Genomic DNA, 25296 nt, shown 5'->3' on the forward strand with positions numbered 1-25296 from the left:
GGGCAGGAGCTGGGAACAATGCAGATAAAGTTGGCTTTCAGTGCTGTGACCCTCTCCAGGCTGCACGCCAGGAGACTATAAATAATTGATAGGAGCAGCCACCCTGGCCAGCACGCTAATGTACCGCGCGGCTCCGGCGGCGAGCGGAACTGCGCTCCCCATTACATCACCCGGGCTCTCCGACCGGCAATGTCATTTCTCTGCTTTTAAATAATAAATTGCACTGGGAGTTGAAACACTCCTTCACCCCCATTCAAGCCTACCAGGGTGTGCAACTACACAAATGAATTTTACAGACAGTAAAATAAATTTTGTATCAAGCTGGAGAGAGTTCCTCGCGGCAGGAGTTCGGCCCCGAGGATTCGCCCCTGACCGGTGATGGGTTATGGGGTTCAAAGGCAGCTCTTGGTGGTGTTGGATCTGGCTCGTTATCTGGAATGACTTTGAAGCTAGACTTGGGGTTACTGGCCTAAGTTCACGGGTAGTTTCGGGGGTAAAGTTCTCCGGTGTTGCAAGGCAGAAAATCCCCCTTGGCCGTGTCGGTGCGAGCGGCGCGCGCCGGCTCCGCTTCCGCTTCCAACGGCTGGAGCTTCCAGCAGTGAAAACAGCCTGATGTAACCCAAACCCTGAGATCTTTCCCTGGAGTCTGTCTGTAACCTCCTGCTTACCCACAGATATGTGGAGAAAAGCTAAGATGTGCTTTGGCTAATTGTAGAATCAGAGAATGGTTCTGGTTGGAGGGGACCTTAAAGCTGATCCAGTCTCACCCCCTGCCATGGGCAGGGACTCCTTCCACTGTCCCAGGTTGCTCCAGGCCCTGTCCAACCTGGCCTTTCCAGACTCTGGGAACAGTGACTCTGACCACAGGAGACACTTTTTTTGGTGGACCTTTTCAGCTTTTAAATCTCATTTTTGTGGAGCACCAAGGATTTTGAAAATATATTTAAAAGGAATAAACCCAGTGAGTATTAGACTAGAATCCACAAGCAGTAGGAATCGGGCAGGTTGTGGTGCCCTGTTCCTGATACATTAGTGGAGAATAAATAGAGAATCTAACCAGATAGGAATGAGCTGTTAGTGTGGAGAAAATGAGTGAAATTCTGGGAAAACTGAGAGCAAGGACCTGCAGTGCGTGACCAGAGCAGCAGGACACAAAGGTGAAAGATGCTTTGCTCAGCACTGAGTGTGACGTCGAGTCACAGACTCCATTAGGTTGGGAAAGACCTTTAGATCATTGAGAGCACCTATGCCCCCAACACTCCCAAGGCCACCACTAACCCATGTCCCTAAAGTGCCACATCCACATCCAGAGATGGTGACTCCACCACTGCCCTGGAAAGATACTCGGGACTTCCAGGAATTCTCTATCCTGTGAGTGCATCTTACAAATCTCAAAATCTATGCAGGGTGACTTAAAAGGGTGGTTTCTTACCTTCCAGAGAAAAGGACTTAGGGAATGATGATTTCCAAACCAGGAAGTGAGCGATGGCCTAGAGCTGCCTAAGGAAGCGTAAGCTGCTTACGGTGGATTAGATGAGTGCCTGCTTAGCTCTGCAATTAGAGAGGGAGATGGTGTGATAAATCATGAGTAACCAGCTTACCTGTCCCGTGATGTTGTTTATCTCCAGGCACATGTGCTCCAGTTTCCATAGGTGTGGAGCATCTGCCTTTAAAGGAGTGGGTCTGGAAAAGAGGATGTGCTTTCTGTGCAGTTTTCTAGAGTTTCTTTCTACCCTTTAACATCAGGTTTGCCCTGCAGTGAAGCTCATTCCAGAGGAGCCCAGATGTGTGTCGCTGAATTGGGGTCACACTGCAGGGCTGGTTTGTGTTTTTGTGTTTTCCAAGAGCTCCTGAGCTCCTGATCCAAGGCCATGGCCCATGAGGGTGGTGGCACCAGCTTTTGTGTGCTCTTCTTGAGCCCATCCCTTGTTCCTGCTCCTGTGGTGGGACCTCATGGGAGGCAGGACAGGCCATAGGAGGGGAAGGGGTTTTCCAGGGGTGCTGAGCTGCAGCAGCATCTCAGCCTTGCCCAGGCTCCTGGGAGGATCCTGTGGCTTTCAGCTGCCCTGGTGGTGCTGGTTCACTCCAGCTGCACAGCCAGAACAGCCTGCACAGCTCTGGGGTGTTGCTGACGTCGGTCTGTAAATACTCTGGACACAGGAAAGCTTTTATTGGGCATAATGTGTGAAATATTGAGACTGTTCCTTGCTGACAGTTGAGCTCTGGGTTATCCACCTGCCTGTGCCTCCAGCCAGTCCCTGCCAGCCTCCGGTGCTGGAGGACACAAATCCCAGCACCAGCAGTGCAGAGCTTGCTTTTTCCCGTCCCAGGAACTCTGCCATATCCTCCCTGCATCAGCAACGTCTCCTACATCTCTCCCAGGTGTACAGCTTAGCAAACACATTCAAAACACTGCAACATTCTGGCCAGCTGTGGAGGGCTGGTTGATGGGAGAAGTGATTCTTTTCCAGGTATCCAGCACAGCCTGTTCACAGTAAACAGTGTGACTGTTGTAATTGGTGCTTTCCCAGGTGATGATGACTTGTGCTGGTTGTTCCTGCAGAATGGTGTTCCTCAAATTGATACACCGATCTGGAATTTTAGGGTCTCTGTGAAGATTTGACTCTGTAGGCTTTGAGGTGCACAAACTGTGATACACACTATGGAGAGGGGCTTCCAGAGTTAGGGAATATGTGATAAAGATGCCAAAGATTGATCATGGAATCACAGAATGGTTTGGGTGAGAAGGGACCTTAAAGCTCATCCAGTTCCACCCCCTGCCATGGGCAGGGACACCTTCCACTAGCCCAGGTTGCTCCAAGCCCTGTCCAACCTGGCCTTGGGCACTTTCAGGGATCCAGGGGCAGCCACAGCTCCTTTGGGCACCCTGTGCCAGGACCTCCCCACCCTGACAGGGAGGAGTTTCTTCCCTGCCCTCTCATCCCAGGGACCTGAGGACATGCTCAGCCCCTGCTCCTGCCGGCAGCAGAGCAGAAATCAGGAGATGCTGTTGCACCTCCACCAGCTGCTTCCCACACTGGCCAATCCTGCCAGCCTCTTCCCCTTCTTCCGCTGTGCCTGCCAGGAATTCCATCCTTCCCTGCAGCTCACCTTCCTGAGCTTGGGAAAGGGCCTGTGCTATTCTTAGCAGCTCAGCAGAAGATGCAGGCAAGAGCCTTTGATGGAGGGAGCAGGAGTAACCATGGCAGTCTCCCAGAATGGGGAACCGTGGATTACAGACATTAAAAGGCATAAAGCAAATAGCAGGATTATCCTTGGTGGTGGTTTTCTAGTGAGCAGAAGGCACTGCTTGATTTCCATGTTTAGGTGAGGCACTGTAAATTACCTGCAGTTAAAAAATAATGCTAATTAAATTCAGATGCAATAACGATTAACACTGCTGATCTCAATGCACTAGATTTCCTTGTGGCTCTAATTGACAGAGAAAAAGCCCCGACCCTACCTGGGAAAAGGAGGGGGGATTCTTGCTTCTGGCTCTGTGCAGGATCCTCCTCCTGCTGCAGTTGTTAAGTTTGCATTTCCTTTTTCCCTGCCTTATTATTATTTTTTTTTTTTTAATGCAAGGCACTTCACAGAATCACAAAATCATTGAGGTTGCAAACCCCAGAATGATTGAATATGACTGATCCCCACCTGTAAAAGCATGAGTGCCATGTCCAGTCATTCCTCCAGGGATTTGGGAATCCACCACCTCCCTGGGCACCCCCTGCCAATGCCTGACCACCCTTTCCATGACAAAATTCCTCCTGATATCCAATCTGAATGTTCTCTGGCACAGCTTGAGGCCATTTCTCCTGGTCCTGTCCCTGTTTCCTGGGAGCAGAGCCTGACCCCCCTGGCTGGGAGTTTTGGAGAGCCAAGAGGTCTCCCCTGAGCATCCTTTCCTCCAGGCTGAACCCCCCTGGTTCTCTCAGCCTCTCCTGGTGCTCCAGCTCTGTTCCCTTCTCTGGACACTCTCCAGCAGAATCAGGGCAGCTGGATTTGCCAGTCCCTTTGCCAGTGAGCAGAGCCAGGATCCAGGAGCTGTCCCGAAGCTCTGCCTGTGTGCAGATTCCTCATGTCTGTGTGTGGTGAGTGCTCACACCGAGCCCCCAGCACCTCCCTGCCTTGAGCAGAAGGACTGTGGCCTCCTCCTTGCCTTGGTTTTGCAGAGGAGAAGGGATGGAGCCGGGAGCTTTGGGCCTCTCAGCATTCCAAGGGTTTGTTTTAGCATGCGAGCGGTGTTCTCTGCACGGCAAATTCCGCTTTCAACTCCAGCGAGTGCTGAGCCTCTGCCTAAACGGGCCTGCTAAAGATATTTTTTGACATTTGAAAATCCTATTAAGGCCGTTTCTCCGTCTCCCCTCGCTCCCTCCCCGCTGCCAGCTCACCATGGAGGCTCTGCAAAGGTTTCTTTAGGCGGCCGGGTCACGTCCTGCACAACGGGCTTGGGGAATATGGGTCACAACGAGAGGAGGGGAACAAAAACCACATTGTCCTCGTGTCTTACGCTGATGCCTGATTGAGGGACTCCCTGAACGGACAGTTTGGGGTCTTAATGAGGTACCAAACATGAGGTAATTCAGAATTGTGCCCCTTTTCAGGCCAGGAGCGGGTTCCTCGCTCCTGCTTCTTCTGCTCCAGCTCCTCTTTTCCAAGGGCACAGGGCCTGGCAGCACGTCCTTGGAGCTGAGTTTGCCATGGCTCCCGTTCCTGCGTGACTCACTGGTGAAGCCCATGAGCACATTGTTGATTTTCTTATTTACAAATAATTCTCCAAGTTGAAGCTGTTACTCATTGACTTTTAAAACGCAGGGCTGGAGGCTGGAGCCAGGTCCCTTCAGCCTCATAGCGCAGCTTCTTCTCCAGGCTCTGTAAAATCAAATTTAAAGAAGGATTTCTATCAAATCCTCGTTTTCTTGGGAAATTCCTGAAACCGAGAGCAGCCTGCAGTGGGACAATCACCAGTTGTGCTGGTAGGTGTGTAATTACCCAGGTTTTGGGGAGCGGGGATGCAAACAAGTTTGCATACATTGAATTACAGGCGGTGTTTTAATAGTATGTTTTTTAGGTCTTGGCTCGGCTCCAGAATTTTTTCGTGCTATTATCCTCTATTTACAGCGTTCAGAAACCAGCTGATGTCACTGCACATATGTTTAGAGCCGTTGCTAAGGTGATTAGCTCCAGAATTCAACGCCTACGCAGCGCTGATGAAAGGCTGAGAAACTGCTCGGCAGCGTCTGTTCAGAGCTTTGTCGGCTTCAACTATTAAGAGCCATAAAACAATATTACCCAATTTTAGGGTAAATACGTTGGCCTTGACTGATAATCGTGCATCAGGTTCTACAGGAGCAGAGGCTTTATCTGGCACGTTTAGCTAAGCCTAGGAACATTTGTCACTGGGAAAGGTGGTTTTAAAATCACTCAGTTCCTCATTTCCATGAGCCTGTTGTGAGCAGGGTTGGGAGTTCAGGGTTTGCTCTGCCAGGAGGTGACAATCCAGGCCCAGACCAGATGTCTGTTATCTGTGCCATGGGCAGGGACACCATCCACTATTCCAGGTTGCTCCAAGCCCCATCCAACTGTCACCACTATCACAAGGTAGAATTTCTTCCCAATATCCCATCTCTTCCTGCCCTCTGGCACTGGAAGCCATTCCCTGTGTCCTGTCCCTCCAGGCTGTTGTCCAAAGTCCCTCTGCAGCTCTCTTGGAGCCCCTTTGGGCACTGGAAGGGGCTCTAAGGTCTCCCTAGATTCTTCTTTTTCCAGGCTGGAGACCTTCAGCTCTCTCAGACCCAGCAGGACCCAATCTCTAGGTGCAGTCTGTCCTCTGGAATAGAAATTAAAGTCATTTACCTTCCTCTCCCCTTGTACACAATGATATCAAGTTGCCTTTCCCACCAGGACTGGGATCCTCTTACCTGCCCAGCTCCTGCTCCCACAGCAGCAGAAGAATACCTTTATTCATGGTGGAGAAGCCATGAAATACAATCGAGTTGCCCACAGCCTACACCAAAAATGGGCTACCAGGTTGTATTTCATGGGTGAAAACTCTATTTTGGTTTAAGTCAATATATTAAATGCATGCGGAATATCTTCTTTGCAGTTCAAGGCATGTTAATGTCCTTAAAAAAACTCAAAAATTAAAAATCTACCATTTAAACTACAGAAAGATACAGATGTATTTTTGCCCCAGTCATCTAGTGCACAGTATGTATTGTAGATGTTCACAAGCATTTTTTTTTTCCCTGGGAGTTTGCTGCTCTCTCCCACTGATTATTTTTTTCCTTTTCATTTTTTAAAGGAATCTGGCTAAGGCTTGACCTAGTTTGGCTGTCATCACACCGTGAACAGTGCAAGCCTTCACCTAACATAGCTCCCTATATTTTTGTTCTGTAGGCTGTGCAAAAATAGCCACACACAGCCAACAGCTGGGGGGGAGCAGCAGCAGCACAGGGTTTCTGCAGAGAGCAGGGCTGGGATGGTGCTTTGGCATCAGGGATCTCTCCAGGAGAGACACTGAACCTCATCAGTGGGATGGGAATTTCTAAGGGGGATTGTAAAAGAGGAGAAGGGAGAGGGACTTTGGACAAAGCTGGAGGGACAAGACAGGGTTTCCCATTGCCAAAGGGAGAGTGCTGGGCTTTCCTGGCATCCCCTCCAACCTGCTCCTGGGTTGTTGGAACATTTGGCAGCTCTCACAGTGTGTCCCATGGGTGGGGACATGGGGACCTGTGTGTGGCTGGGGGTGCAGCCATGTACACCCTCCTGGAGATTGGAGCTTTCCTTCTGGGAATCCAAATATAGCTCCGTGTGATCGAGTGCTCGCAGAGAAATGGAGTAATCCATACTTGGGACAAGTCCAGGGCTTAAAATTCCTGACAGCCTCTTTCCCGGGCTGGGCAGCGTGTCCTGCACTGAAGGCGCTCTGAGAGTCAAGGTCTTTGCTGCTGATGGTTTAATTTGGACAATGAGCATCACTTAGAAGTGGCATTTTATACTGCATTCGTTTCACTCTTACTTTCCAAAGAATCCTTGTGATCCATTCAGGCTCCTCCCTTTGGACGCTAATGGATTTCTGCTGGGATTTTGTTGTTAGTGTGGAGCACCAGGGTCTCAGTGCAGGGGCTGGGGCTGCAGAGCTGCTCTGCCCTGAGACAATAACCCCATTCAGGGCCCGACTCCAGGGGAGGGGAGGGGCAGTTCTGATGGCAATTAGTGTGCAAAGCCTCTCCTAATCGATGCCTTTGCTGGATGGCCAAAGTGCTGAGCTGGTCCTTCCGAGTTCCTGCTCTAAACTAAACGTGTTCCTCAGGCACCTTTTAGAATGCAAGAAAAAAAAAATAATTCCCCAGGTCGCATCTCAGCAAGAGCAGAGCATCTGTAAGAATCGTGGTGGGAGAGAGTGGCCACAGCTGGTTTGGAGCAGCCTTTTTGGAAATAAAACGTGCTATAAATGGTGCTTGGTCCTCACATCCTTCATCTGTGGGGTGGAGGGACTGGCTGCAGTGGGACAGCAAAAGGTGCTCACATGGGATGAGAGTGATGAGGAGCTGCCACAAGTTGTCCAGAGAAGCTGTGGCTGCCCCTGGATCCCTGAAAAGTGTCCAAGGCCAAACTGGACAGGGCTTGGAGCAGTCTGAGATAGTGGAAGGTGTCCCTGGCCATGACAGGGGGTAGAATGAGATTAATGTCCTTTCAACCCAGAGCGTTCCAGAATTCTGTGGTTTAATTTGCTGTTGTCCATCCTTAGCAGAGGACTAAAAAAGCCACGTTTTGCTGTAACTCCAAAGCCAAAATTTCCAGTGTATCCCAGTGCTGTGGGATGTGCTGTGTGCACAGGCTCAGTGTGTCTGTCCTGCACAGCTCTGACGTGTCCTGGCACAGTGTGGCACCTGTAACATCCTGCATTTTACAGGAAACCCCATTGGGAGCCACAAGGTTTGTCCATATCCCAGCCTGCCCGTACCCTGCTGAAGGAAACAATCACACTTTGTGTTTCACAAGCTGGTTTTAATCTCCTGGCTCAATCCCAGTCACGAGGCTCTGAGGTGAAAGGGCTTAGAGGGACCAGCACGAATCGTGACCATCCCCATCGGCACCGGGAGGCGACTGCCAGGGATGCAGACCTGGAATAGCCAAACCGTGTGATCTGATGTGCCAGGAGCTGCAGGAGGCTGCTCTGCTGCCTGGATTGGCCTTGGGAATGGTCTGGAATGCAGCAGGTCCATGGCAGGAACAGCAGGTTCCAGAGAACCCTCTCTGGTGGGGCAGTGTCACTGGATGGCCGGTGGCATTTGGACCAGTCCTGGCTGATGTGTGGCTTTAAGGAGTTTGTCACCTGTGCTGTGTTGTGGGAAGGGCTGTTTGACCTCTGACAAGTGGTGGATTAGTCTGGAAGTGGGAGCTGGAGACCTGGCCCTCAAATCCCACCACACTGGGGAGCATCAGTATGAGATCATCACAGAGTCATGGAATGGTTTGGGTTGCAAGGACCCTAAAGTCCATCTTGTTCCACCCCTTGCCGTGGGCAGGGACATCTTTCACTGTCCCAGGCTGCTCCAAGCCCTGTCCAGCCTGGCCTTGGACACTTCCAGGGATCCAGGGGCAGCCACAGCTTCTCTGGGCACCTGTGCCAGGGCCTGCCCACCCTGACAGGGAAGAATTTCTTCCTTATATCTGATTTGAATTTCTCCTCTTTCAGTTTAGAACCACGACCCTTTGTCCTGTTGCCCCAGGCCCTCCTGGGAGGTTTGTCCCCATGTTTCTGATGGGCCCCTTTAAATATTGAGAGGCCATTTTAAGATTTGCTAAAATGAATAAATAACACAATTATTTATAGATCATTGGCAGGTGTAATTCCTACAAGGGGGCTGCATTCAGGTGTCCTTTAAACCTGAGTCTGCCATGACTGCTTGGGGAGGAATTTGTGCTCAGAGCACATTGGGGATAATTATATGTGGAGTTTTCCTTGGACTTGATGGAGTTATTCCCTTTTCCATAGGAGGTGGGATTGAATGGGGACAGTGCTGGGGTATCTGCTGGAGCTGTTTCCAGCTCTGGCCTCACTCTGATGGCTCAGCACTCCCACCCCAGGTGATGGGGCTGGTGCAGCACAGTGGGTGGGATGGGGTGGGATAGACTTTCCCCGTACGGCACCGAGGCGTTAACATTTTCCCTGGGATTTTAAATAAATCTCTTCATGTGCAGGCTGGGTTGTGACTCACACCCTTGGGCTGATGGCAGCGTGGTGAGCTCGCACTAAAATGAGGACAGAACTCAGCTTCTTAAGGCTGGTCACGTGTTAAAGATGCAAAAGGATGTAAAGATGTAAAAAAAAAAAAATAAAATAAGGATGGGAGAGAAAAGCAGCGGGTGGAAGTGTCCTGATCCAGCAATTTCCATCCATCCAGAGTAATGAGGGATTGGAGAGCTGCTTCCAGCTCTGGCCCTGCAGTGTTCTCTGCTCACACACACAGTGTGTTATGGCCCAGAACTAGAAACAGGTGCTTTTTAACATTAGAAAAGCAGAAAATCGCCCCTCTCGTGGTGTGAAGGTCCTGCCTCTGCTCTCTGAGAAATGTTGAGTGTGTCTTTAAATGGAGGAGAGTGGAAATGGTGCTGTGGTTGATCTTTCATTCCACTTAGATTGTATGGAAAACTGTACTGCTGATTTTAAAAAGGAGAAAAACCTATAAAACCAAAAATCAAGCTGGATTAAATGTTTTGGTTAATGCTGTTCCTGCAAAACTATATGGCCAGGTCCAGCAGAATAGGGATATACAGAGCAGCTTTGGAAAATCTGCTTGGGGAGGTCTTGAGGAGAGAGGGAAAGAGGAGAAAACACAACATGAATGGATGACTTGACTTCAAATCCCTGCACTTCAACTTAACTCAGGGAAAATAGATTATGACAGTGCGTGAGTCATACAGAAACTGCTTGGAAATAGAGGGGAATGTGAAAATACCTTTGGATTTGGCCAGTGGGGACATGTACCTTCACAGACGGGCAGTGAGGGAGGGGAGTGGGTGGGAATGGGGCACGAGGATCCCATGGAGGTTGTAGAAAGGTGGGGGTCTTGGAGGTCTTTTCCAAACTCAGTGATTCTGGGATTCTGTGTGTGCATGGGTTCCACGAGGAGCCACGGCTTGGTTTGGGATCTGTTGGTGGAGTGGGAGGAAAAGAAGGAGGAGGAGGGCTGGAGAAGCCCTTGAAGGTCACCACGCTCTCCAGCCTTGCAGAGCAGCACAAGGAGCCCTTGGTCAGTAGAAGATGAAAGAATTTCTGTGCAGATTTGTTTATATTGATATTCTCAAAAACATGGGGATAAAAAGCTCCGGGAGCCACTGGGGAGTTAGTTTTAAATATTGTGGATTTGCAGCTGGATCTTCCCTTCCAAAAACAGGGCACAGAGAGGGGATGAGGGCATAGACAGATGCACGGGCTCTGGTGCCCCTCTGGCACTGGCACTGTGGGTGGAGGAGTCTGGTGAATCAGCACCCCTGGGTCAGGGTGCTCCATCCCCAGGCTGTGCCTGCAGGGAGCTGAGTGCTCCTGTGGGAGCAGGTTTGTACAGGAATCTCATCCAAACCAGGCTCTGACTAACTCCCATCGCCATGGTGCAATGCCAGGCTGGGTTTAGGATGTGGCTGCACCTTGGAAAAATCTTGAGTTCTTGCTGTGAGGTCCCTTTTAAAGCCAATGCTCACGTTCCAGGCTGCTACAGGGAACACAGAGCTGCTGCTGCAGCACCTGGTGCATCCCAAAATCCCTGACAACTGCCTTGGAAAGCAATCTCAAAGCCTATCTGTCTTGACAGTGTCTCTTAATGGCTTACTAATAATGCCTGAAATTTGCTGGAGCTCTGCCACAGCCCTGCTGTAGAATCACAGAATCATGGGATGGTTTGGGTGGGAAGGGATCTTGCAGCTCATCCTGTTCCACCCCCTGCCATGGGCAGGGACACCCTCCTCCAAACCTTGTCCAGCCTGGCTTTGGTAGGTTCAGAGTGCTCTGCTCTCCTCAAAACAGAACCTCTCAGTTTTCTGTGATTAAACTAAATCCCCCAAACTGGGAGCCTCAGAAAGTGTTTTCCAAGTGCCCTCCAGGAAGCAGCCAGAGCAGGCAGGGAGGGATCTCCTCAATCTCTGGCAATGGTGCAGCATTCAGGAGTGCTTTATGGTGGGGTCAGGCCTGTGGGGTTCATTGTCATCTACAGCCACATCATCATGGGGCACATGGGAGTGCCTTGGATTTCTAAGAGTTAAGGTTATTGTGTGAATCCTAAAGCAAAAATTCCAGCTCCAAAGACATAGCATGAGGTTTGTGCCTGTCAGGTTGGGGAAAGGGTCATGTAATCCAGGCATGCAGCACTGGATTAAATTATCATGTGCTACAGGGTATTAAATCTCAGGGTTTGCTCTCATTTTTGGAGGGGAGGGGGATTTCTGGGCCAGAGCAGCATCGCTGCCAAGCTGAAGGAGGCTTTTGTTGTAAGATAAAATAGGAATCAGAACACTCAGTGCACACCTGGGGTTTAGTCATCGCCAGGGAAGGTTTGTGTACATCCCTGGCAGTTTACTGTGCTCCAGAGTATTTGCAGGGGGAAGAGGGACATTGTGCAAGGGAGGCTCAGATTGGACATTGGGATGGATTTCTTCACAAAAAAGGTTGTCAGTCATTGGCAGGGGTTGCCCAGGGAGCTGATGGAGTCCCCATCCCTGGAGGTGTTCAGGGGATGCCTGGACGTGGCATTCAGTGACAGGGTGGGGATCAGTCAGGAGTTGGACTTGCTGGCCTTGGAGGCCTTTTCTAATCTCAACGATTCCATGAAAGCAGAAGCAAATGGAAGCCAAGAGCTTTGCTGGTGAGATATTGGTCAGTTTTACTGTTGGGAGAACATGTAGGTGCAGCCAAGCGCATGGAGAATCCTTGGGCTAAACAGGGAACAAAGGCAGCACACGAGGCTGGATTTTATATTTACAAAGTTCCGACGTGCCGAGTGCTCCGGCGGCCAGGCAGTGCCAGGCTCTCTCCTCCTGGCCCGTCCTCCTCCCTCTCCCCCGGGCTCCGCTGACGCCGTGTTAATAATTACTAGAATGTACTTTCGGGCAGGTTATTTGTTTTCCCTCCTCATGATGTGCAAGAGCGGATAATGAAATTAATTTGCACACTTGGTGAGTTTGCAAAGCCAGCTTCAGCCACGTTGCCACGATACTGCGGCGGTGCCGGCGGCTCCCGGGGCTGGTGTTTGCACAGCCGGGGCAGGCGGCTGCTGGCGTGGGCAAACAGAGCTCCCAGGGAGCTGGGGCGTACCCAGCCAGGAGAAAAGCTCCCTGCAGAGCCAGCATGGAGCGTGAGGGCAGTAAAAGCCCTTCCAGGCTGTAAAACCCCTTTCCAGCCTGTTAAACCCCTTTCCGACAACGGAGCGTTTGATGCTGCTGATTCCAACCGGTTTAGTAGGTCAGCAGCACAAGGAGGAAATTCCAGTGTTGCTCCTGCAGGTTGTGGAGCTCATGATGGGATCACCTGGAGCCCACTGGTGAATTCAGATCTTTTGTTGTCGCTTGTGTTTTAAGTCCTGAGTCCTATATCCCCCAGCCCAGGTGTGTGGTATGTGAATCTGTGTTTTCCAGGAGCATGGAGCAGTGCTCCTTGGGGCTGGCCGGGCTCTGCTGGGCAGGATTCAGTCAGGACATGTCTGGTGAAGCTGCCCAGTCTGTGGGATTGTCTGGAGAGGTGGATGAGCTTCACTGTGCAGTGATTGGGAGCCACAGCTCTGACATTCCCATCTCCCTCACCATGTGCTTGGCCAGGGGGCAAAATTGGTTTGGGACAAGACCTGGTTGGGTTGTTTTCTGTGTCCTGATTCTCCACACAGGTAAAGGACTGAGCCAAGAGCACGAAACTCTGCCAAAGGCTGACACTTCTGTCCTGCTCCCAAGGCCCCCAGGGTGATCCCTCCATGGGCACCCAGCAGCATCCACCCTCTGCTGCTCTGCTGCAGGGGGAGCTCAGTGTGGCTGTGCATTTCTGAGCTGGGTTCTGTCGGGGTTCCACTCTGATGTGTGAGAAGGTTCAGTCCTCAGATCACAGGGAGAGAGGCTGGCTGTGCTCAGCTCTCAAGGCTGTGGTTCCCCTTTGCTTGCAATGATCCTGCTGGGAGCACATACCAGGTGTGCCATGTCAGCCTGGCACAGACCTGGGGGACCAGGAATAAGTAGCACCGCTCCTGTTGTTCCATTCCTACCTGGATCCTCATGATCCTGCTCCAAGGCTTGGCTCCATGTGTCCCTTGATGTGTTACTTTGGTGTGGCTGCAGCCTGACTTTGGGCTCCTCTTGGGGTAGAGGTTGCCTGTCACTCCCAGCTTATTTTCCCCCCCACCAGGGTCACAAAGCCTGGCTTTGATCTCTCCCTTCTCCAAATTTTGCTACCAAGTGCCACGTGTTCACCCCGGGCTCCTCAGCCTGGGGGAGGCAGGCAGATCCAGCAGGCAGCTGGGAGACAGACCTTGCTTTTTAAGGAAGACAAGGAGGCGGCAGAGAATCTGTTGGGTTTTTTTCCCCCAATTTGCCACACGTATGTGTTGTCTGAGCTTTGCCTTTTGGAAGATGCTGGGGGACATCCACAGAGCCACACACGTCCCACCAGGGCACGGGTCTGATCAGCTGCTCCAGGTATTCCTAGAATTATGAAGTCATGGAATAGTTTGGTTTGAAAGAGACTTTAAAGCTCATCTTGTCTCACCCTGTACCATGGGCAGGGACAACTTCCACTAGAGCAGGTTGATCCAAGCCCTGTCCAACCTGGCCTTGGACACTTCAATGAATGGAAAATCCAAAACCTCTCTGGGTATTCTCAGTTTTTGGCCAGTGTTGAAGCAACAGCTTTATAACAAATTGTTTTACCAGAGCCCTTGTGTCATTTGATTGGGCTCAAAATCAGGAGGGGCTCTCAATTTGTGTTTTTGGGGACTTATGTCTTTAGAGAAAAATCTGTTAAAGCAGGTCTGTTCTTAAAGCTCCCCATGGCACCTTCAGCAAGAGCTGTAGGTGAAATCTTCTCTGTAGAGAAAATGGAGTTTCCCCTATACAAGAACAAACCCTTTTTGGTAAATGCATTCCTGTGTCTTTATATACAACAGAACTCCTTCAAGAGCTGTGTGATTTGGGAGATGGAGTGCAGCAGGTTTGTGGAGAATTCACCCTGCTTTGACTGTTTGCACACGAGCAGCAGGGCTGTGCTGTGCCCAAAGCCCCCCTGCCAGCCCCTGGCCCAGGATGGCCCCTTCCCCTCGGCCGTGACGTGTGTCCAGCCAGGGTCCTGGCACAGGGCTGAGCCAGGCCTGGCCCTCCTGGCACCACCACAGAGTCACCCTGTGCTGGACCAGGAATGGGAAAACTGAATGGGAGCTTTGGCTTGTGGAACAAGATGAGCAGAAGTGAGGAAGGTGACGGGCAAGGTGCTTCTCCCCATACACCTGGCAGCAGAGGAGTGTGGTTTGCTCGGAGGAGCTGAGGGTTTGTGTTTGCTGTGTTGGCTGTGGCAGGCAGAGCCCCACGGAAGCACAGCGAGCTCTTTCCTGTCACGCAGCTCCTGCAGCAGTGATGGGCTGTCGTCAGCAGCACGGCTCCAGCCTCCAGCTCGAGCTGGAACAATCAGCAAATCCACTGTTGGTATCAGTGTCAAGGCTCAGGGAGCCACCATGGCTTTTGGAGCGGTACAGAAAATGTGGTGACACTTCTGCTGCTGGGAAGGAGCACCAGCAGCTGAGGATGAGGGGCAGCCAGAGCTTTGAGTGAGCCTAGAAATGTGCACAGAAACCTTTCCATGCCTCCACTCTGCTTCCCTGCCCTTCCCTCCTGCCTGCATGGAGCTGTGGATGTGGCTGGAGGCCGGTGCGTTCCCGGCGCTGGCGCGGTGCCGAGCTGCTCCGCGGTGCGTGGTGTGCCTGGGAGAAGGGCTTCCCTGCTGAGTGCTGCCCTGGCACAAGGCTGGGATTTCTCATGGCCCAGACTTTTCCTCATCTCCCCAGGTGCTTTCCGTGCTTACAGAATTCCAGTTTAATGTGAGCTATGAAGCAATCTTTTAATAGAATCCCAGAATGGTTTGGGTGGGAAGGGATCTTAAAGCTCCTCTTGTTCCACCCCCTGCCGTGGTCAGGGACACCTTCCACTAGACCAGGTTGCTCCAAGTCCATTTCAGTCTGGTCTTCTCTCCATGTCTACTCAGTTGTCACCCTGTCATTTAAAAGCTGACAGTAACATGGCAAACAAATCCCAGTGCTGCTGCAAAGTGTTTTGTACATGGACCAAATATGAGTCTGGAATCTGGAAGCCACTGGCCTCAGTGAGAAAGAGGAAAAACAAAATTCCTGGGTTTGCACACCCCAAATAAGAGGAATCATTGAAATTCTGTGCTGGGTTTTCCCCAAAAGCCTGATGCCTTCAGGGCCCCTGTGTGAGATTTGTTCTGTCTGGACCTTGCTCCTGAATCCACCAAAATATTTCTGAGGTTCCCACACTGGGAGGAAGCACGAGGATGCTGAGGTGGAAAGAGGGATCCTGGGAAGAATTGTGCAAGAATGGGAGAACGAGGAATGTTTTGCTGCCATTACCATGGATTTTCCTGCTCACAGCTGGGAGAAGATGTTACTTGGCTGTTGCAACATCGTGGACTGAAACCAGATATAAACACAGACATCCCAAAGCTTTTGTCCAAATCCTCTGAGGCTCAAGCAGGGATTTTACTGGGGGGTAGCTGGTGTTGCAGAGCCCTCAGTCGAGGGTCTCCTCAACTTAAAGGACCCTGTTGCAATGGTCATGGCAAAATATTTTTTATTTCTTTCTTATGTGATGAATGTGCTTGGTTGTGGTCTCCTCTCAGGTTTAAGCACTTAATTCAGGTGGTTTATTTATAGTTAAGGCTGTTTCTTGTCCTGGATGTGGACACAGTGATACCAAAATTGGGCAGGACTGGAGTGACTCTCAGTTGGTTTTTACTGGGGCTGTGTGTCCATTAAATGTGTGTGTATCTACATGTGTGTCCATGTACAGATGTATGTACAGAGCTGGACACTGGGAACATGGAGTATTTATGGAATTCAGGCAGTCTGGATTCCCAGGGCCAGGCTGTGTTCAGCTGTGTTATGTCAGAGCCAATTCTGAGTGCCCAGGGGTGAACAAGGCACAGAGTTGTGTTGGTGATGAGGCCACAGAACGGTGACACCTGTGCTCCTTTAAACAGCAAACAAGGAACCCAAACTCATCCCAGATCCTGCTCCCTTCCCGAGCCTTCCCAGCTGAGCAGCAGATGGGACTCACCAGGGCAGCCACGAGCTTTCCATAGGAACAGTGCTGGTCCTGCAGCCTCCCCAGGGACAGGGCCCTGGTGCCAGCAGTGGGAAGATGGACCATGCACAGGTGGGAGCTCAGAGGATCCTCAGTCTGGCCGAGGAGGGAGCAGAGCCAGCCAGCAGCCCCTGCCAGCCCCGTGTCCCCGGTGCCACCGCGGGGTGGGTGACGCATGTCACTGCCAGGGCACTGAGAGCCACTGCTGCTTCATCTGTCACCCTTTGGTCCATGATGGTCAGGAATTGTCTGTGCTCACTTGTTTCTCTGCCTTGAAAATCGGGTCTGGCTGGTTTCTGGGCCTTGGCTGATGCTCCTGAACCCCTCCAGCTGTGCTTGGAAGCCGCAGCCACGGCTCCGTGCCATGACCAGGAGGCAGAGCCCAGCTCCCCAAACTGTCCTGGGAATGCAGATCTGTGGTGTTCACATTTTGCCAGTATAAAGGAGCCCTTGGGGGATCGCTGTCTTTCCCAGCTGGTGGCACCTTCAAGATCCCACTCACATTCTGGTGAGCTGCAGGTGAAGGCTTTGTGCTCCTTGGACTTCTCAGCTCAGCAGCATCATGTTTCTCCCTTGTTCTCTTTATGCTGGGTAGCTTGGGCTGCATTTTTCCTCCCATGTGCAGCAGCACTGGGAATAGTCATGTGGAGTTGATCACTGTTTTAAAGAGGTTGATGTGCAGAAACTCTGGTAGTGACTGTGCTGGCAGATGTTGTTATATCTCTTCCCTGGCTGAAGCCTGATGAGTGTCCAGCAGAAGCTGAGAGGAGATGGGAGAAGCACAGAGTCCTCCCTCTCCGGCAGGTTTTAATCTGGGCTGGTGATCCAGAGCCATCCTGGAGAGGACAAAAATGTCATAATGAGCTTTCCCACCCTGGCTAACAGTGGTGCAGCAGAGTTGTGTGCTGCCCCAGCCTTCCTGTAACACTCGGGCTGCTCCAGAGGTTTCCACATCACAGCTAATCCCGCTCCCAGACCGCAGCCCGGAGCACTGACTCAAAGTACAGTTTTGTAACTTGGCCAGGAACCAGATCATCGGCAGCATCCCCAAATGGAGCAATACCAGAGGCAGCTGTGTTCGGATAATTGAGGGAAGGGTTTGTGGGAAAAATTGCTCCCGGAGAAACCACACAGGCGGAGTGGCTGCCTGTGGGTGCAGGGCACTGTCAGGGCTCTTCTACTTGGGATTTTGTGTCTCCTGAGAATGATCCCAGCTGGAAGATTCTGAATCACAGTGTGGTTGAGCAGACATTTCCAAATATAATCCTGTTAAATAGCAACACTTGGTGCAATAGAAATATGTTGAGCTGTCAGAATTGGAGACCACTGACCTCTTGCTGGGGCAGGAGGAGGCACTGGCAGGTCGCAGGTGTGGGGTTGTGGTTTGAATTGAGCCCCTTAGCTGGGGTGGGTTTCGTGTGGTGGAGCCAGGCTGGAGAACTGTGGAGGAGCTGGACATTCATAGTGCCCAGCAAGGTCATGAGCATCATCTTGATGGGGATCCTTGGAGACCTGGGTGCACATCCACGTGCAGCCTCAGCTGCTCCACTGTGTTCATTCCTGCATGTCCTGAGGAGCTCCAGGAAGGGGCTTCTGTCACACAAAAGATTGAAATACTGACAGCTGCTGTAATTCAGTAATATTATTCAATTCAGTTTAATTTAAGTGACTTAGGCTGCAGGATCATTATATTTTGTTATGATGAGGGTGGGGAGGCCCAGGCACAGGTAGCCCAGGCTGTGGCTGTCCCATCTCTGCAAGTGTTCAAAGCCAGGTTGGGCAGGGTTTGGAACAATGTGAAGGTGTCCCTCCTGTGGCAGGGGTAGAATGAGATGGGCATTAAGGTCCCTTCTGTCTCAGTCTGGCATTCCATGATTCCAGTTTAGTTAGTTTATTAACTTGGCTGGTGTGCGTTTGAGACAGCAGCAAGCCTTGCCCAAGCCAGTCATTGCAGGATATCAGGAGGTCAGGGATATATGGGGTAAGGCAGAATAAATATTTTGTGAAGGTGGAAGAAAGGACAGTTACTTGGGACCAGGCAGTGACTGAGAGCAGGACAGGAGAAACCAAGCAAAGAGGTAAAGAAAGATGTGTCATCTCTAAGAACTCCTGATAAGGAGCGACATCCCCTTTCAAAAGCCAGGAACAAACAGGTAACAGGTCCCCAGGGTAAGGAAGGATGTGGAGTTGAAGGTGAGGATACGATGGAGCTGTGAGACCAGGCTGAGCCCACACTGGGTGATGGTGCTTCCCCACTGACTGCTCTCCAGGAAACACAGACTCTGCATTCTCCTTGGATTGAGTTCTGGCTGTAAGAATTAGCACCTTGCACTGCTCTATCTCAGTAATAGCTGACCTTTGTCAGGTGCTGAGGAAAACACCTGCGTTTGCTGTGCAGGTTTGCAGGGCTCCTGCTGCTCCCAGCCCTGTGTACTCACTGTGGAAAACTGTGGACTTTGCTCTTCCGGAGCTGAACTGGAGCACAAAGAACAATTGTTCCTTGTTCCCCAAACTGGTTCTCACAGGCAGTTTTAGGGACTGATTGTGGCTCATGTTGGCCAGACCAGGTGGAGGATAACCTGGTGCAGGGCATGCATTGGTGGAGCAGCCTGAACACACAGCAGGGCTGGGTTGAGGCTGGGGCAAGTGGTGTTTTTGAGGAGCTGTGGCTGCCTCATCCCTGGGAGTTTTGGATAGGGCTTGGAGCAACCTGGTCTAGTGGAACGTGTCCCTGCCAGGCAGGGGGTGGAATGGGATGAGCTTTGAGGTCATTTCCAACCCAAACTATTCTGGGATTTGGTGGTTCTGTGTGTAGAAAGACATCAGCTCTTGGTTTTTTTCCCTTTGCTTTCCAGAGCTGGGGGACAAGTGTCAAATTGTGGGTGTGAGTTATTAATCTAAGGCAATTTTCAAAGATTTAAGACAACGACCTTAAAAGGAGACCGAAGTATTAAAATTTTCATTTTTTCACAGGCTTGTTCCTATTCCAACCTTTTCAGACCAAACAAACGTGTTGGATCTGTGCAAATAATGTCTGGGGCTCTAATTGCATCGGGGGGTTTGCACGGGCAGGAGCCTCCAGCCAACTCCCTCCTATTCTGGCATTTAAAGAAGGCTCCACAATCTTTTTTACTCCAAGCTGGCGGGGTACGGGCAGGCTGCAGTGCACAGATCGTGGGCATGAGCTCATTTGTTGTGGCTTCACATTGAATGGCAGGAGTTTGGCTGCTCTGCAGGAGGGCAGGGAAGGAGGGCTGGGCCCAGGGACGGCTGTCATTCCCCTTCGAGATACATCTGGAAATGTTCTTTATTCTTTCCTGTGAGTGTGGGGAGGTTGCCCAGAGAAGCTGCCCCATCCCTGGAAGTGTCCAAGGCTGTGTTGGATGGGGCTTGGAGCAACCTGGTCCAGTGGAAGGTGTGCCCATGGCACAGATGTGGATGTTGGGGTGTTGCTTGCTGGTTCCATGAAGCAGGAGGGGTAGGGATGGGAAGTTTAAATGTGCATGGGGTTGGTTAATGAGGAGCTGGTCTCCTGTCTGGCCCAGTGTTGGTGTTGTCTGGCAGGGGCTGTAGTCTGGCTCTGGGCTTTGTCCTTGTTCTCTGTGCCTGTCCCAGTGTGCCTGTCCTGGCTAATGGGTGCCACTGCTCCCACGCTGCCTCCCGGCTGCCCAGATGTCCTGGGGTTGGAGCCAGCAGTGCTTTCATCCTCGTGCTCTTCCTCCTCCCTCCAAGGGCCAGATGACACCTCCTTCCCTTCCATCCCCTTCAGGACTGTGGCTTTTTGAGGTCCTTCACAGACGTGTTTGGTCTCAGTGTGTGGCTTGGACTTGGTATGCCCTGGGCAAAATAAAAACCATTTTCTTCTGTTTCCTTGGCCCATTGAAGGGACAGGGGATGATTGTGGGTGGTTGTGCTCAGGGCTGGCTCTGCCATTCCCAGCCAGACTCATTCCACACGGCTCCAGCCCTGCTCCTGGTGGTGTTCCAGAGAGTCCTGTTCCTCCATCCTCTGGGAGGGTGCTCAGGGGTGCTGTGGGGGCTCTGACCCCCACCCAGGGCAGGGTGAACCAGGAGGAACCCCAGTTCAGAGCAGGGTGACTGGGCTGGGTGTCATCCCTGCTCTTCCAGCTTTTTCCTGGCTGGCATTACTCCATGGGCTGGGACCACCACAGCCTTCCCTGCTGGATCCAGCCATCCTGAAACAGCAGGAGCTGCCATACCCAGACCAGTCCATCCCAGGGCAGGCTCCTCTCTCTGTTCACCACTTTCCCAGGGGATTGTGTGGGATCCATCCTCTCCAGCCTCGGGGTCTGCTGTGGCCAGGCTGGGGTCTGGTGTGCACTGGGCTGGCCCCTGGCCAGGGGTAAACAGCTCCTTCTGTTTTCCTGGAGAACTAGGAGGGATTATATTCTGTTGAGCTCACTTGGTCTTCCACTTGGTGTTGTGCAGCCACATGTAATCAGCTCCTCCATGGAGCTGAGTTAATTGTTTGTGAAATAGGAAGGGTGCTGCTTGTGTCCTGTAGGGAGCTGAGCTTGAGAGGGGCATCCTGGAAAGGGGGTGGCTCATCCAGCTCCTAAATCAGGAAGGATTGAACCCAAATTGTCGTTGTGCAGCCCCAGATTTGCCTCTCTGCAAATGCTCTGTTGCAGGCTGGGGAAGGCTCTTCCAGCCGGGAATCTGTGCCTCCCCTCTGACTCTTATTAAACGTGCTTAAAAATGAAACGAACTTATTAAACGTGCTTAAAAATGAAACGAAGGCTGCGTCGCTGTCGGTAATTGTTGTGCAAATGTGATACTCCCTGCAAGCTGTGGAACAGGCCAGGGCTGTGTTTACCCGGAGAGGCAGCCGGCTTTCCAAGTGTAATGAGTCAGCTCTGCGAACAGAAGGGGCGCAGAATTAATCTGGCATCCGTCTGGCCTTTTCTCAGTTAAACAGGTTTTGGAAGCTCCACGTGAATAGGTGCCTACCCTGGTACAAGCAGCCACAAAGACTTGGGAGTGGGCATGAATTTTTTTGGGGGGGAATTGGCAGAGTTTGGGTCGTGGGGTGCTTTGAGCAAGGCAGTGAGGTGGGGTTGGGTTTTGGCTGCTGGTGGGAGCAGAGTGTGGCTTGGTCTCACTGTCTGCAGAGATGAAGCTGGTTGGGTTTAATATCCGTTGCAAGGTGTAAATAAATTTTCCCTTGCCCAGCAGTTCATCTGAATTTCCACCTCTTAGATTTGCAGTGAATATTGACGGGAATATTGTCCTCTGCTCCTGCCTCCTCCCAGGCACGCACTCCTTTCTCCTGTACCTGCGCCTTAATGAGCCCCTGTAAGAGAAACCGAGGGGAAATGATTCTTACATTTTCCCAGCTGGCTAATGATGCCTGGCAGAGAGAGATTCCTGGGGCTGGGAATGGCTGGAGCTGCTCCTGCAGGGACCCAGTGGATGTGCAGCATGGAGGGGACACTGTGGGCTCTGTTCCCATGTTGAGCAGGGAGGCACGAGGAGGTTTTTATTCCTAAATACTGATAACAACCTTCCCACAGCCCAGGCAGAGGAACTGGGCTGGAGAATGAGCTGCCTTGGGAAGCACAGTGTCCTGCTGGAAACACCAGCACTGTCTGTGCCTGCTGCTTTGGTCTGGGAATTTGTGCTTCTTCAGAGCTGGGCTGAGGCCTCTGAACCACCTTTAAAAACAAAACAAAACAATAAAAACAACCCAAAGTGTCCCAAGGCTTCTGAGGCGTAAATAGAACAGAAATTTTGACGGGATTTCCAGGGAACTTCTAAATACACGACTTCTCTCTCTCCTCTCTGAGAATTCCCATCTCCCCTGGACAATTTCCTGCAGTTGTAGCTCTGCAGAGCTGCTGCTGTAAGATGTAAATGGGTGCAATTTAGAGCTGGCAGGTGACAACTGCATGGGGAAAGGTTCCTGTTTGTGCCATTCCAGCCTCAAGTGGAGGAGTCCTTTGCTGTTGGGGTTGCTGGGAGTCACTGCTCACAGATACCCCATTGCACTGATGCTTTCCAGTTTCTAGTGTGGGGAGAGGAGATATTCTTTTTCACCTGAAAGGGTGAAAAAGGGCTGTAGCTGATGTTCCTGAGGCCTGCTGCAGCTCGTGCCTGGCTGTATTTCACATGGCAGTTGTCTTTCCAGCCCTGTAGCCAGGCAACACACGAGGAGCAGGAGCTCTTTGTCCTCTCCAGGTTGGCTTTCCCAGGCCAAGGTGCGGAGCAGGGCGAGGAGCCGTGACAAACCACTCCAGGAACACTGAGCCCTCCCTGCCCTTCCTGCTCCCGTATCACGATGGCAACGTGTTCCAAAAGTGCATTTTTTGAAGGAGGTTTCATAATTTGTTTGGTTCTGCAAGTGTGTCTGGGCATTCAGTGTGGCCAACTGGGGTGCAGGGCTGTCCCAGCCCAGGGTCTGTCCCCATGTCCCCGTGCTCAGCACAGAGCCACAGCTGCAGGAACCTTTATGTGGGCTTGGGGTGATGCTGTGGATGAAGAGCAGGAGAGCTGTTGCTGTTTGGTGGGACTTGATCCCTTCTAGGCTGTTGCATATGAAACAAGCTGTGTCTGCAGCTGCAGGATCCAGTTTGGAGTTTCTCCCAAGAAACAAATGATAAGATGAGAGGAAACAGCCTCAGGCTGTGCCAGGGGAGGTTCAGGTTGGAAATCAGGAGGGATTTCTTCATGGAAAATATTGTCAGGCATTGAAAGGGTCTGCCCAGAGAGATGGCAGAGTTCTCATCCCTGGAGGTGTCCAAGGAAGGCCTGGACGTGGCACTCAGTGCTCTGGGCTGGTGACAAGACTGGGATTGGGCACAGGTTGGACTGGGAGGTCTGGGAGGTCTTTTCCAAGCTCAGTGATTCCATGAGTGATTCCTTGCAGCACCTCTGTTACTCTCTGGGAAGGTGGCAGGAGCCTGCTGCAGCTTTTTCCACGTTTGGGGGTTCTCTGCCATCCTGGTGTTGCCTTCCAGGGGTTGGGAGGGGGTTTATCCCTACAGGAAGTGCCTCATCTTTCCCCCCTACAATGGACAGATCCTTTTGAGATGTCTGACCTCCCTTTTTCCTCTCTCCCAACAGACGGTTGATGATGAGGCGATGGCAGCATAAATGAAGATCAAGTAAGGAAGGCAGAACGATGCCCAAGGGTGGGTGTTCTAAAACACCACAGTCAGAAGATTTCTCTCTCAGCAACGACATGGTGGAGAAACAAACGGGGAAAAAGGTAAGTGTTTGGGCCACCTGCCTTCCTTTGGGGATGCTGCTCTTTGAGCCTGGAGACTTTGAAGCCATGGCACTGTTTGACATGGCAGGAGAGTGCCCTGGGCACTTACCTGGGGATTTACATTGGTGTGTTGGTGCTCTGCCAGCTGATGGGGTTGGGTTTATTTCCCTGTGGCTGCAATCCTTCCCAGAAACTGCTGTGCTCACCTGGACCCAAATCTTTGGAAGATTCTCTTTTGCAAGTTCTGTGTGTTTTTAGGGGTTTGTGCACTAAACTGTGGAAGGCCTAAGTGATGTGGTGATGGTGTAAAGTGTGTGCTGGGTGAGGGAGGAGCTTCTCCTCCTCTGGATGGAAATCCAGGTCCTTGTCAGCAGGGCTGGTCTGGCTTTCCCCAGCAGCACAGCTGGACCAGGCTCAGCCTGGGAGTTGCTCTGCTGAAATTGCTGCTTCTGAGAGTTGATTTGAGGTGTTGTCTGTTTTTTGGCGTGGCTTAGGTGAAACTACTGAGATGAAATCTGAGTTTAAGGATAAATACCTTCACACTTCTCCTCTTCATCCCATTTTGCTCCAGGCATGAGCCCAGTCTGCTCTCATTCAGCTTTTTCCTCCTTTCTCAGTATCAGTCATTTCCAGTCAATAGCTGTGCAGAAAACTGTGCAAATGTTACCTTTAAATAAACATGAAAAACCTACATCTACTGAATTCTGCTAAGGAGCAAATCTCATCCACTTCTCTTTCATCTCCTTGCTCCAGTTTCTCAGCATTCCCCTGGGAGTTTCTGCCAAGCCCGGGGAGCTGCAGCAGAGCCTGGTGAGCCCCAGCTCCGTCACTTCCCCTGCAATCCCACCCCACTGATGGCAGTAACTCCTTGCATCACTGAGCTCTCATATTATTCACAAAATGAGAAAAATACAAAATAACCAACAAGAAAATCCCTGGCAGGATTTGGTTATGGAGCACCTTGGTGACATCTGCCACATTCCCCTTTTCTGTGTCACTTGCAAGTGCAGAAGTGCTGTGAGCACAGCGTGGGGCTTCTAGGAAGGGGCAAAAATCTGGGATTAGGGATGTTGGAGGGGGAACAGCTGCCTGGCAGCAATGGGGAAGATGCCAGCATTTACCCTGGCAAAGGAGGCAGTGCAGGGTATGTAAATACAGGCTGGGGCTGTGCTGGGTAAGAAGCTTAATGCTGGCGCAGGTGCTTGGGGAGGGAGAGGATCAGTTGGAATATGAATCAGCTCCCATTTTATTCCATCCACTCCCGGCAGCTTAAAGGCTGCGTGTTATTTACAGAGCAGGTTTGTCGAGCGGCGCGGGGCACGCCGGGAAGCGGAGTTATCTCCTGCTGCCTCAAGAACTAGGACACAATTCCTGCCTCCCATTCAGAGTGCCACCGAGAGAGGACAGGGCAGAGTTTCTGCTCCTTTAATTCTGGCTTTTTCAGCAAGAGGAGAGGCTCACAGGCTGTTGTCTTCCAGAGGCTGAGCTGTGATCCAGCCCTGAGTGGCTTTTGCCCTGTTTCTGGTTAATTCTGAAGCTGAGCTGGAGCAGTGACTCAGGGGAAAAGCACTTCGACCTCCTCCCTGCAGACGCTGTTGTACCTGCCTGTCAGCAACCACTGCCTTGCATTTATCTTGCCTTTGTCAACACGTTCAAAGGCCTGAGCTGGGGCTTGGCACAGCTTCCCTGAGAGGCTGGAGAGGGAGGACAGAGACC

At 51.5% G+C, this 25296-nt stretch overlaps 1 protein-coding gene across 4 annotated transcripts in view; it reads left to right on the forward strand.

The window, feature by feature from the left end:
* Window positions 1-25296, forward strand: part of ANKRD11 (ankyrin repeat domain containing 11) — a 128690-nt gene that overhangs the window by 72880 nt on the left and 30514 nt on the right. For all 4 annotated transcript variants that reach the window (XM_083870049.1, XM_083870052.1, XM_083870050.1 and 1 more), the window contains exon 3: window positions 23436-23580. In XM_083870049.1, the coding sequence (XP_083726175.1) occupies window positions 23494-23580 (87 nt within the window). In that variant the 5' untranslated portion in view covers window positions 23436-23493. The remainder of the gene's footprint in view (window positions 1-23435; window positions 23581-25296) is intronic.

Source organism: Zosterops lateralis (assembly GCF_965231275.1).
Source record: "Zosterops lateralis genome assembly, chromosome: 12".
NCBI classification, from domain to species: Eukaryota; Metazoa; Chordata; class Aves; order Passeriformes; family Zosteropidae; genus Zosterops; species Zosterops lateralis.